This window comes from Gekko japonicus, unplaced genomic scaffold, assembly GCF_001447785.1.
Source record: "Gekko japonicus isolate JY-2015 unplaced genomic scaffold, Gekko_japonicus_V1.1 scaffold2010, whole genome shotgun sequence".
NCBI classification, from domain to species: domain Eukaryota; kingdom Metazoa; phylum Chordata; class Lepidosauria; order Squamata; family Gekkonidae; genus Gekko; species Gekko japonicus.
Window position 1 is genome coordinate 82,362 of NW_015177078.1, and position 14,019 is coordinate 96,380.

The following is a 14,019-nucleotide window of genomic DNA, read 5'->3' on the forward strand; positions in this document are numbered from 1 at the left end:
GACAACACTGAATCAGGAAGCAAAAGCAGGAGGTACAGCTGTGCAGCTCAAGCTGCAGACGACTTGCTCAGCCGCGCAATCTAGCTGCCTCACTGCCTGACAAGGTGACGCACACCTGGCACCTCTCCTCCACCCACGATGGCCTTTCCCTTGCCTCTCTCTTGCATACGGTGGCACACTGGGGGGGGGTGTCTGGCATCCATCAGGGCTGGGGCGGGGGCTCATGAGTGAGGAGGCATTGCCCCACTGTATACAATATACTTCTCACCAGAAAGCTCTCCTCCATTGTGGTCCTGAATAAGAAATAAGCTGAAATACCCTAGTAGTTCTCTTGACAGCTCGAACTTGTAGGACACAACCTGTAAAAGAAAAAGAGAGAGAGAGACTTCTTCTATAGACTCTGAGCTGGTAAAGTAGTCTAGACAACTCCGTTATTGCATAATAGCTTATAGCAGGTATGTCCAACAGGTAGATCGCGATCTACCAGTAGATCACGGTGGGGTCAGAGGTAGATCACCAGCCCCACTTGGTCCTCACTAATGGTCTCACTAATGAGCAAGAGCGAAGTTTTAAAGATTGCACAAGATCAGCCTGGATCAATACTTGACCTACATTTAACACAAATAACTCTGAATAAAAGCTAAAGAAAGTTACTGAGACAGTTAAAGAAAGTTATAACTCAATAAAAAATAAAAAAATGTTCACAGTTCTTTCTGGATCTTCGTCTCTCTGTTTTGTTTTTGCTTATTTTGCTTACCAGTAAATCACAGAAGGTGCATTATAAATGGGGGGGGCGGTGGAACCCAACTTTAGTGGGTTAAAATCTAATTTGAAACGAATTTGAAACTTTATTTTCATGGTGGTAGATCACTGGCACTTTTGGCTGAAAAAAATAGATCACTACCTGTTCGAAGTTGGACATGCCTGGCTTATAGGATAGATAGAACAATTAAATGAATATTTGATGTTTCCTACAAAGGTTTCAAGAGATGAAGCAGATCTCTTTTGTTGATTTAACAAAGGTGCTGAAGACTTTCAAGTTCCACTGAATTCTTCATCATGAAAAATGAGTGTTAAAAGGGAAGGCTCTGTCACAGTCACCTTGTGGATTCTATGGGTATATTTGCACCAGTTCTTCTCATTTGACAAATTGGGCTGTGGCTCATAAAAGGTTATGTCACAATAAATATGTTAATCTTTTAGGTTTCACAAGACTCCTAGTTGACCTAGCTTGCAGTTGACTAACCCAGCTATCCTATCAGTATCCAGAATGCATCCTGGAAATAGTTGATAATTAAGGCTCCAAGTATTGTCACTATTAAGAATTATCTTATTAAACTGCTACTCGCTTCCTTATCATCTCCCTCATCAAATTCTTAATATTTGAAATAATGTAACAAATGCTTTATATAAGGATGACGATTGTGGAGAAATGCACTCCGCTTTGGGTTACATCATGCTATAAGGAGTTTTGGACCTGCAGACTGCTCACATTTGTTCCAAGAAGTTTCTCTGTCAGTGCAAAGACAGGAAACAGGAGACGGACTGCCCTCATCCTGGCAGGCACTCTCAGAGGCACCCAGGACTTAAGGCAGGGGTGTCAAACATAAGGCTCTTATGCGGCCCGCGAGCAACTGGTGCGAGGGAGGGAGTGCTGGGGGTAGTAGGCAGAGCCACTGCATTGTGGCTTCAGCACGGCAGAACAACCTTGTCTGCAGCAGTCAAGCAGCGTGGGAGAGTCTGGCCAGTACTGCACTGCCACCTCTCCAGTTCGCCTATGTGGGTTTTCCTCTGCATCCCCCTCCCAGCCCATGGGGCCTTGCAGTGAGGATACACAAACTTGGAGCTTACCAGATGCTGTCCTTTATACAGTTTCTATCTCCTGTGCCTGGCATTATGTTTATGGAACACATGGCCTGGCCCGATAAAGTGACATTTATGTCAGCTCTGGCCCTCATAACAAATGAGTTTGACACCTCTGACTTAAGGTTTAGTTATGCAAATTCGTTTAGCCTGCCAGAGAACAATCAAGGGACCATCTCAGACCCTGGCAGAAATGTGACAACTAGGAGGGGACAGAGCTGTGGGGATATCAAATGGGAGATTGTATCTCTTCCTTTTATTACCAGGAAGAGAAGGACTGATGGGGGGGGGGGGCAAACAGAGGAGATAAATTCCCTTGACATGAGGGAAGTGAGGTCCATTTTTGCTGATTCCATCTGGGGATAACTTGCAGGAAGGAGCTGTGGCACCTGGGTTCTATCTTGATGGCTGCCATTACCATGTGGAGCTAACACAGGGCACAAAGTCCGGACAAAAATATAAGGGAATGGTTAACTAACAGAACACTGTTATTTTATCAGCCCTACTAGAACAACAACAGTCAGAGTATGCTCAGAGGAGGAACAGAAGACTCTGTGTATGCACCTTTACTTTGTATTCTTGCTCAATCTATTGCTGTGCAGAGTATGTGTGTGACCATTTTCCTTTTAATATGTTTCTTATTACTTTGAATACTGGGCATAACTATGGTAAACTGCACTCAAACACTTTACTAAAAGTACACCAAGGAAAGGGAGGTGGTCAGTCAATAGATTGCTAGATCCCCAGAGCGTGCAAGTCTGATAAATTGTCCCTGTGTTAGCTAACTGAAGCAAAGCAGGAGATGAGGGCAATAGGTGGAGCCTTTAAATGGCAATGCAGACAGAGTAGTAGGAGAGCTGGCCCTCTTAGTAGGAGATACTCTAAATGATCAGCTGGTGACAGAGCAGACACCTGGAGGGAAGCAAAGAACCCCTTTGGGTGTCAGGCTGACTTGGAAGAGTGGCATGCCACTGGGCAGAGATCCAGGACAGCCACTGGGTGCCTTGATTTCTCATAGGAACCAAAACAGAATAGCACTCACAGGTCAGCAAGGCCATTCTGTGACAATGATAAATGTTTCATAGAAAATACTCTTGAATCCATTTGCAAAACTACCTACCTCCAGCACTCTTTCAGCAGTATCTGATGTCTGAATATTCACTCTCAGATGTCTCCCATCAGCAAGGTAAACATCTAGAAAGGCTTGTTGGGTTTGGATTTTAAATGTATCCTGCAAGACATGCAAAAATAAGACTGGAACACATATGTTCCTTGCACTTGTTGCTAACTGTGAAGATCACTACAGAGATGCAATATGGATAATAAGCAAACATGAAACCCCAACTGCAGAGCTGAGGAGGGTAAAAGCAGAGACACGGCTTTTTCAGTGGTGGCACCTTGCCTGTGGAATATCCTCTTCCTTGAGGTTCACCAGGTGCCTGTCTTTTTAACATCAGGTCAAATCTTTTTACACAGGATATTAATTAAGTGGGTTTGATCTTTTTCTGTTTTATGGTCTGCTTCTAGTTTTACAGGTTTCTTTAGGCTGTTTAATGTTTGTTTTATCTCGATGTTATGCCGCTGGCTTATTTTTTAGTATTGATAATACCTAATGCTGATTTTATGGTATTTTTAGTAAAGATCTGATTACTATTTGGTCTATAGTAAACATAGCATCAAGCTCTTATGTCTATGATATATCTCAAACATAGAAAGCAGAAAGATAAGCACACTATATATAAAGAGCATAAGCTGATTCTGTAGGATAGCCAAAATATTAATATTATATATAAGCCAATCCTCATCTCACTATATTACAACTGACCAGTCTTCTAAATCCGATGTAGAAACAACTTTTAACATGTTTCCTAGCCTTCAAAATAACTTGAAGAGAAAGCTTATAACAAATGAAGTATGGTAGAATCTTAATGTTTACATAGGTTGCATGATTTTTGCAGAAACCAACTTCCCTAATGAAAGATGATATGCAAACATTTATATTATCTTATTGGTACTGTATTTCATGTTAGTACTCCAACTGGCCCTGAGACATGCAGTGCAAGGCGTGCTAATTCTGCACATGACTGAACCAGTGGTCAAATATTACTCCAGAATCAACACTACAGGCCAAGGATTTGGGGAAACAGCTATGGGGCAGGCTAATGAACTGCTACACTGGTGCAGGTAGGGAAAACATCGTACAGCTGAGTTAATTTCAATGTCTTTGATATCCATGCTTTATTTACATCACGATTTGTCTGTGGTAAAGGCTTGCAATTTGGCAAGCTGCTCTGATGCCATTCTGACAGAAGGACAGAGTTAAAAGTTCACAAGCAAACAAAGGTGCTGCTTTAATTCAGTGCAGGATCAGAAGAGTCTTTGCTTCTACACGTCCTACTAGCCTGGCAAAACTTTGACATGCCCCCCTTCTTGCCACTCCCAACTCACACAGCTATCTGTGACAGGAGACACAGAAATGGAGTTTAAAAGTTCAAGTTGCAACGCTCTAGATACAGCCCAGGCTGTAGCAGTCACCACCCTTTCAAGATAAAGAAATGCTGACTTTTTCACATCCACACGCTTGTTCATCCATGTCCCGACACAACCCAGAGCTGTTCACTTAGTGCTGGAGCCCAATAATCCTACCAACTTTTAAAACAAGCCCTTACAGTGTTTTCAGAGAATCATTTATGGATCACTGGGGGAAAAAACCCTTTTGTTACTGTGCGAGTAAATAATACATCTTCTGCCAAGGTGACTCAAAAAAAGCATCAAGGGTATGAGGACTGCTGAAGCCTGCAACGAGGGCACTCTCAGGGCAGATCCTCCCTGAGATTTACTGTTTCTGTACAGCACCTGTATGGGGAGGAGCATTATAGATAATAATTTAGTTTTGAACATCTAGCCAGCCTGGACTAATCTTCAGTTGAACATCTGCCTGCACCAGCTTCCAACTGCTCCTGCCAAAGCCGTCAGAGGGAATATTTAGGCAGCCAGCCATCATGCTCAGACCCAGCTCCATTCACAAAGACTGCCCTTATTTATTTATACTCCACCTTTCTTGCTGGGGCTCAAGGCAGATTACACAGAATAGGTCGATATCTATTATGGGACATCCAGTAGGCAATGGAATAGGATTCGACTTGTAGATATATTTGCTCATGTATCTTAGCTTTTATGGTTTATGACGTTCATGATGGTTTATATGAACCACTTTGAAGACATTCGTGCTGAAAAGTGGTAAAGCATAAATATAATTGACTGCCTGAATTGGAATCCTTTGGAGGTTACTTAGTCCAGAGTGTCAGTCTAGGATCCGGAAGAGCCGGGTTTGAATCCTCATTTGGCCTAGGAAGCTCACCCTGGGTGACCTTTGGTCCTTCACTCTCTCTCAGCCTAACTTCACAGGACAATGAGGGTAAAATGCAGGAGGGGAGAATATTCTAAATAGCTTAGGGTCCCCATTGGGGAGAAAAGCAAGGTACACAAATATCTTAACAGCTAACAACAATAACTAAATAAGTATACAGGTGTGGAGGGGCAGTTAGTAGCCAATAAAATTCCTCCCCCAAATCAAAGTACTTTTGTTCCTCTTGCAGAACCACTTCTACGTATAGAGTGTACCACATCCTTTCTAAGTAGGGCTATGAACATGTGGACTGCAGGACGTCTCCCTTCTAAGACTTTCAGAAAGAGGACGAAGATATTGCTCTTTACTAGAACTTGAAAGGTCAAGTTCTAATACCTCTGACTTTATACCCATTTCCTGGTGGCTAATTAGGTGACAGTCCACAAGGTCTTCACATAGAGGCAGGCTTCTCAAAGCCACTGGCTATAAAAACTAGTTAAACTTACCAACTGTAATTTCCTAAAGAAACTAATGAAGACTTCACTGTTTGTAACACTTGGATCACTCGACACTGAAAAGCAAAAGAACATGTCTGAATATCAACAATAAGGAATTTCTCTCTCTTTTAAAAAAGATAATCTGCCATATCTCCAAGAAAAGCATAGTAGACAATATTAATCCTTTTTTGTGGGAGGATCCCTAAAGGACTGGGCAACACGACATTCTTATAAAATCTGTGATAAAGACTCCTATGAAGAAACATGTGACTTCCACATAATAAAGGAAAACTTGCTTCAGATCTTAACAGCCTAACAGGTAATGCTTGAGCTGCAGAGAAACAGATTTGGGACTTCCTTATTCAGGAAACTATTTCGGACTTCCTTATTCTGTTTAGCACAAAGGAATGAAGGAGACAGTTTTAGGTATGCCAAAGACTTCAAACACTGGAAGCTAACATTTGCATCAGGAGTCATTTTCTTAGAAAAATGAAACAGATTTGCTGTACCATTCTGTAGATACTGTTCTAGCTGAGCCCTCCTTTCATCCGCCATTGGTTTCGTCATTGCAAGGTAAAACTTTGGAGGAAATGAAGGGACACCTCTCCCAAAGACTCGTCTTAACTGAAAAGATAGTTAAATAAATCTAGACTGGTACTGATGTATTTTGGTGTTGGTGTATGCAACAGTAAGATGCCAAACAAATAACAGAAACTAATATAACTAATAAATAATAAGAAACTAATATAAAGACACTCATTTATTGCAACCCTGAGGAAAATTACCTCTGAGGACATTAGTACTATCTGAGATGCCAAAGAGCCTACTGATTTCATTTGGTGTGAACACAGAAACAACAATGTAATCACTTCAACTGGCAGATAGTAGGTCAGTGGGAGTTTGTGGACACTGAAGCAGCATCAAGGATGAATAAACTGTTCCATTCATCTGCATTTCTACAGATTAAATGGCAAAATTTCTCATCATTTTATTACCTTCCCAGGGACAACTACTGCCCAGTTGTTAGGAATCAAGCACTGATCTGGTGTAGGAAAGCTATTCTGATGGCCTTAAATACAGTTGGGGTTGGATCCAGGCAGCTTTTTCTGTTAGTCTTGTTGTTACAGCTCCCTCCTGTCCAGAGGTCATTTCAGGGGGGAACGCGGGGGAACACAGTTCCCTCGGGTGAGGTACGGGGGGCGGGGCACATGACGAAGCCCCGCCCCCTGCTTCCGGCCGCCCCACTTCTGGCCCTCATTCAGCCAGGAGGAGGCAGGAGAAGAGGGAGGGTAAGTTGCTTCCTCCCCGCCTCTCCCCACCCCTGCCTGCCTGGGGCCAGGGAGGGCCTTGGCGGGGCTTCCTCGCACTCCCGCTGGCCTTGCAGGTCCACCGCCGGGCCCCTGATGTCAGGGGGTGTGGCATATGCTAATGAGTTATGCTAATGAGTTCCCCTAGCTCTTTTTCTACGAAATGACCCCTCCTCCTGTCCTACATGCCTTTCATCTACACAGGCCCCAAGATCCTCAGCAGAGCCCTTTTGGGGGTCAAAGGGAAGAACTTTCTTCTTTTTTCATAAGTGGGAAAGCCAGCTGGATCGCTGGATTCAGCCCTTTGTCTGCAATCCTCAGAATAGCTTCCTAGAAGAAACTTCCATTGACTAAAATGACTTCTGAGTAGTCCTTCTTAGAATTGCTCTCTAAGTCCCACTGTGCCAACAGGTAGGTGGACAACATGGGTCACCAAGACCATACCACCACTAGTATCACTACTGTGGTGGTAGAGCAGACATCTCAATAATTCCCAGCACAACCAGCCATCACCTCTAGCTGTGGTGTGGCACAAATCTCACATGGTGTAGAAATGGAGCAGAATGGAGAAACTCAGCTAAGCAAAACAACTCTTTTTTAAGAGAGAAAACACAGCTGGTGGTGGAAGGTGCCGTCAAGTCACAGCCAACCTACAGCGACCCCATAGGGTTTTCAAGGCAAGAGACGTTCAAGTCATTGCTTGCCTCTGCATTGCAACCCGTTCATGTCTTCCTTGGTGATCTCCCATTCACGTACTACCTGGGGCTGGCCCTGCTTAGCTTCCAAGATCTAATGAGGTTGGGCTATCTAGATCACAGCTAACACATTAAAAATATATATTTTTGTTAAGACAATAAAAAACCTAGAGCAGTACAAAGATTTAAAAGATATGACAGCAAGTCAAGGGTGTGTGTGTGTCCTGACTGATGGCCTTTCCCTTCCTCACCAGTTTATTCTGCTTCACCCAACCTCAACCATAGATATTTTCTGGTTTCTAGGAAAATAACCTTCTGCCAGCATTGCCAGATGCTTATTTATTTGATGTCACAAGTTGCTAAGCTGCCCAGGCTAGCCTGATCTTATCAGAGCTTGGAAGCTAAGCAGAGTTGGCTATTTGTATTTGGATGGAGACCACTAAGGTGCTATGCAGAGGAACGCAGTGGCAAACCATCTCTACTCATCTCTTACAATGAAAATTCCATGATCTTGAGTTGCCATGAGTTGTTTACAACTTGATGGCACACAATTATTATAATATTTGATAGCAAGTTGTAATGGGTATGCAACTGCCGGATAGGGTTGCCAAATGTTAAAAACGTACCGGCGGGGGAGCGTCCTGCCGGTCTGGGAGTTGTCCGAGGATGCGCGCGCGCCGCCGGAGCGTCACCGGAAGTGACGTCACACGCTGGGCGGGGCCACGCCATTTGAGGGGAAAACAAAGAGTTTTCCCCTCAAATGGCATGGCCCCGCCCCCAGCGTGCGACGTCACTTCCGGGTGACACGCACGCCGGGGCGGAGTTCCCCCCGGGCCCCGATTCCCCGGCGTCGGGTAACGGGCCTCCGGGGCGGGGGGAATTCCGCCCTACCGGTGGGGTTGGCAGCCCTACTGCCGGACAACAAACCAGTCTCAGAGAGGACTCCCTCCAGAAAGTTGCTACATGTACTGCAAGTCTGCATTTAGGTTTAGGATACAGTAGCAGACTTCTTTCTTTTTTTTAAAAAAAAGCACAATATATTATTTGGGATCTGGATCAGTGTCAGTATCTTTCTTACACAAAAGCTGAAATCCAGCTAACATAACTTGAATTTTTCTGTGGGGAAGTATCTCAAAGGAGGCCATTGTTTTTCATGGGCGGAGGAGGATATCATCATAGCATACTTAGTATCACTCCCTACATGCTCCCCCTCGCTAAAAGCATCAGAACGTAACAGAAACCTGTTCTCAGTGTCATTCATTTTTTTTTGTGTGTGCATTTGTGAATGTCACAAAGCTTAGGGTAGTTAATTTTTTTTAGAAAGGGAAACTTTTAACGCGGTATTTTCCAAGTTGAAGACACTGACACAGAGAAACAGATGATCGCTTTTCTTCCATTCTGAATTTCCTCCTTGTGTTCCCCCCCCCTAGATTTATTGTCAAACTTTAAAAGCCCCCTTAGCCCTGAGCCCCAAAGATATGGCATTGTACATATATGATACAAACTTTACAGTCTGTGTTATCATACCAATGAAATCTTTACATCCAAAGCTGAGCACAGGTAGCGCTTTGTTCACTTCCATATCCTTTTCAAAGTCCCAATATCTCTAAAATCGAATTACTAAAAGAAAAAAAGAAGTTGCTACCTGGTCTGTTATTGACACTGATAAATTAGGAGGATTTGCTGATATATTTGTAGATAAGATGAACCAACTGGAAACACTATTACCATCAACAATAAATATAACCAATGTAATATCCTTATTAAAACCTTTATTTTAATGATTTCAAGTTATATTCAATCCTACTCAAGTCCGTGGTAAGAGGACAACTGGAACCACTATAACAATATTACATGTATACTGTCTTCCAAACAGCACTCATAATCATTTACACAATTTACAATAATGAACAGCGGTGGTAACAGTCTTATATGTTTTTCATTCACAATACACAGCTCGGTGGACGTGCAAGACCATCAGGAATTTTTGGTCTTTAATTCTGCAAACGATAAAGAAAATAACTAACATAACTTTACCCTTGTCACCTACTTTGGTGCTTCTAGATTTATGGGATGACTTGGAAATCCCCCAAACACACAAAGAGCTCATTTCCTTAATGTTACTGGCAGCTAAGACTGTAATTGCCAGAAATTGGAAGAGTACTAATACACTGACTTTACACCAATGGTTTATGCAAATTTGGGAAATTTATGCAATGGAAAAATTAGCGATTTTATCACCCCCATATAACACTTATAAAGCTCAATCTCTGTTTTATGCCAAATGGTTACCATTCATAGAGGCAGCATTTAATGATAACTCAGTTCCTGTAAACTCTATTCCTAAGAGGTATATTGATATAATTACTGTACTTTGATATGGCTAAAATTGTATAGGCAATATTATACTTTTATATCCTATAATCTTTTCATTGATGCTCATTTTGAAGTTTGTAGTGTTTTGTAGTTTTTTATAGTATTTAGTTATTATATCAATCTTATCATGTTATATGTTTCATATAATATCATCTTGTATTGATGTAACATAATTGTACAAAGTTTATAAGTTATAAAGTTTTTAAAAACACAATACACAGCTCCAAGGAATGTCACAAATCGTTTAAAGGGGCCACTCCACACATTTCCTTCCTAGTGTAAACAGCACCTTTCAGTAAGTGGAGCTCACTCCCTGTAATTCCCAGCTATGTTATCACGTCTGTATAAAGATGTCACCAGTTCATAAATAACTGTGACTGAAGTTCTTTGAAGCTTTCCATGCACCCCTCCAGACTGAAAGCCGCTTTGTATGGAACTTTTTCAAAGCTTTCTGTTCTTATATGGAACCCAATCTCTCTAGCCCTCTTACTACGTGCTTGAGTAGGACTGAATGTAACTTGAAATCATCAAGATAAAGGTTTTTAATAAGGATATTACATTGGCTATATTTAACATAGATGGTAACAGTGTTTCCAATTTGTTTTGTCTTAACTAGCTTATACTGGAAATTTTCCCGTTATATTTTGATATATTTGAAGAAGCACACCGAAAATAGGTGTATTTATTTAGACATTTATATTCTGCTTTTCTCCTAAGTTATTAAAAAGGAAAATGTGAAAATGTATATGAGTATCAGCATATCAATCTCATAAACTATTGTAGGGGTCCAGCCTTCTAAAAATAAACTTTGTCAGCAAGCAGAAATACACATAGTGCCATAATATTGAACCATAGACTCTTGGTCCATCAAGGTCAGTACTGTCTACTATGACAAGCAGTAGCCCTCCAGGGTCTCAGGCAGAGAAGTCTTTCACATCACGTACCATCTGATCTTTAAAAGACAACAACATTGGAGATGGCAGGGACTGAAACTAGGGATTGAAACTAGGACCTTCAACTTGGAAACCAGAAACTAGGACCTTCAACTTGGAAACCAGAAAGCCTCTGAGCCATGTAAAGACTGAGGGAAAATCTAGTTACAAATCTATATGGATTTATACCATTTTACACACACACACACACACACAAAACCCCAGGAACTGCAGTTTAGAGAAGATCCTGAGAATTCTCAGACAGAAATTCCTTCCTCTCTCTACTTACCTGTGCAGAATAGATGGAATTATTGAAAAATTTAAGGATGAAGCACAGATACGCAATAATGCATAAGTATGGCTATTAGCCACAAGGTATAGATGGAACACTCTGTTTGGGGCAGTGATTTTTGGTGCTTGGGGGGCAACAGAGCTTCTAGAGTTCTGCCCCATTGGTGGACCTCCTGATGGCACCTTTTTTTTTGCCACTGTGTGACACAGAATGTTGGACTGGATGGGCCACTGACCTGATCCAATATGGCTTCTCTTATGTTCACACATTTGTTGACTTCATTTATATCCTGCCAAAGCACTTTATGTTGTTCTCCTCTCCTCCATTTTATCCTCACAACAACTCTGTGAGGTAGATCAGGCTGAGATCATGTAAAGCTTCCATGGTAGAGTAGGGATGTGGACCTGGGAAGGCAATGGCAAACCACCTCCGCTAATCTCTTGCCTTGAGAACTTCATGGGGGGGGGGGTGTCACTATATGTCGCTTGCAACTTGACGGCACACTTGAATGAAAGTCTACTGTTCTAAATACATGAAGATTGACAGTCTTTCATCTAACTTAAATTGGGAAGGTGCATCTGTACTGGTAGCCAGAATATTTAGGGGATCCCACACCTAACCAATGAGTATTACAGAATGTATTCTTTCCACATAAAATATATATCCTCCCAAAGGTTCTGTGACAGAAACTGAAAAGGGGCAAGAAAGACAGTAAGTGGAAGGAGAAAAAAGGTAATGAACTGGAATGTCTTACCCATTCATCCCACTGGTGCAACTGACTGTAACGCACTTTGCAGAAGAGAAAGCCTTCCAAATACACAGAGTACAGCTGAAAATACACAGGTCTTCAAATTACTCTTATGAGTGTTTTAGGAGCTTATGAGTTTCTGCTACCTATACTCATTCCTTCCCTAGTACAGACTCTTAACTCTTCTCCTACAGATCTGGCAAATCCTAACACAGGGGGATCCTCCTGTCTGTCAAAAATTCGTAACATCACACACATTTGCTGCAGAATTGCCCCTTCTCAGTCCCTGTCACACAAGTGTACATTCTCACATTTATCCTTCCCTCTCAGTTCCCTCTATATGATCTGAGAACAGCAAACATCCCTTATTGTAAAGGACTACCTATTATTGCTGATCTGCACAGGTTTAGAACACATGTCCATTATTTCAGAAATTGTAACGCACCACTTAAAAAAACAACTCACCCTTTCTTCTACAAAACAGCCTAGCTCTTCCCAGGCCACACGAGAGGGTTCCTAGATGTGCAGCTCAATAGCATCTACGTTAATTCCCCCATCTGCTTTTTGGTGGACACACACATTTTCGTCCCTCTAGCCAGACAACAGCCTGAGGTTCCTTTCTTCCACATCCCAGCCCAAGACTCACCTCCTTTCTGACACTTAAACACAAATAATGCTCCTCATTTGCTATAATCCAGACACTGACTCCTGTAAGCTTTATGAATGTGATCCCCCTTCCCTTTCTCATAGAAAACAAACCCAAGCTGGGGACCAGTACACAGTTCCACAGCCGCTCATCCTTCCCTCAGATTCCCCAATTTTCCCTCACAGAAGTCATAAGAGCCCAGCTGGAGCAGACCAGGGGTCCATCTAGTCCAGCATCCTGTCTCAGACAGTGGCCAACCAGTTACTCTGGAGGGCCAACAACAAGCCACAGAAAAAAGTCCACCCTTTAAAACCCTTTTGTCAAACAACACCTCTCAAAGCAAGCTCAGTGCTCCCCACCCACACTGATTGCCCTAGGGTTGCCAAGTCTGGGTTGGAAAATACCTGGAGACTTCGGGGGTGGATCCAGGAGAGGGCGTGGTTTGGGGAGGAGAGAGGCCTCAACATAATACAATGCCATAGAGTCCACCCTTCAAAGCATACATTTTCTCCAGGGGAGCTAATCTCTGTCGGCTGGGGATCAGCTGTAAAAGCGGGAGATCCCCAGGCCTCACCTGGAGGCTGGCAACCCTAGATTGCCCCCTTACAAGCAAGTGCAAGCGCCTGACTTCACCTGTGGCAGTTTTGGGGCTACATCAGCTGCACATCTCCCCATTCTTCCCTCACACCACCTTCTGTCCCTCCCTCCATCACTCTGAAGGATAAAGCAATTCACTTCTTAATGTGGATTAAGGGCATATTTAAACCACCCCATTACAGTTTTAGCACGCTGTTAACAAAATGGGGAAGCCAAAGTGGCTGTATCACACACATGCCCCTTTAAAACCTGCGCCAAGCCACCCCTTGCCTTGCAGATCTCGCTCTGCTTGTTTATCCCCCCGCCCCACATCGCCTGCTTAGTCCCACAGCCACGGCTGAGAGCACCCTCCAAGCACCCCTATGCTCTCAGGACGCTACTTCACCACATAGCGGCCTCCAAACTTCTCCAGCACGTTCTCTGAGAAGGGGATACTGAAATGCATCTTCATTGTGCCGGGAGACAAGAAAGCCGCCGCCGCCGCCGCCGCCGCCGCTTCCTGATTTCAGCTTGCCCAGCCGCTCGGCTTGTGCAAATGGGGCAGGGCGACCGGGGGAGGATTTGTTTTCCCCACGTGATGGAAGAAGGGACAGGACGCGGCTCTGCCCCCTCCCTCTGAGGCGTGGCGGTAGATGGACATCGCCTGGAAGTCTCTTGGATGGAAAGGAGCAGATCTTGCCTCTTGAGGGAGCCGAAGAAATTCTTCGCAGCAACAGT

At 43.2% G+C, this 14,019-nt stretch overlaps 1 protein-coding gene across 1 annotated transcript in view; it reads right to left on the reverse strand.

The window, feature by feature from the left end:
- The window catches only part of SNX31 (sorting nexin 31), a 35,468-nt gene extending 21,715 nt beyond the window's left edge, over positions 1 to 13,753 (reverse strand). Inside the window, exons 1-6 of the mRNA XM_015428250.1 lie at positions 13,688 to 13,753; positions 12,066 to 12,140; positions 6,219 to 6,333; positions 5,719 to 5,783; positions 2,984 to 3,094; positions 269 to 359 (exon numbers count right to left, since the gene is read on the reverse strand). Of these exons, the coding sequence (XP_015283736.1) occupies positions 269 to 359; positions 2,984 to 3,094; positions 5,719 to 5,783; positions 6,219 to 6,333; positions 12,066 to 12,140; positions 13,688 to 13,753 (523 nt within the window). The remainder of the gene's footprint in view (positions 1 to 268; positions 360 to 2,983; positions 3,095 to 5,718; positions 5,784 to 6,218; positions 6,334 to 12,065; positions 12,141 to 13,687) is intronic.
- Positions 13,754 to 14,019: the final 266 nt, after the last annotated feature.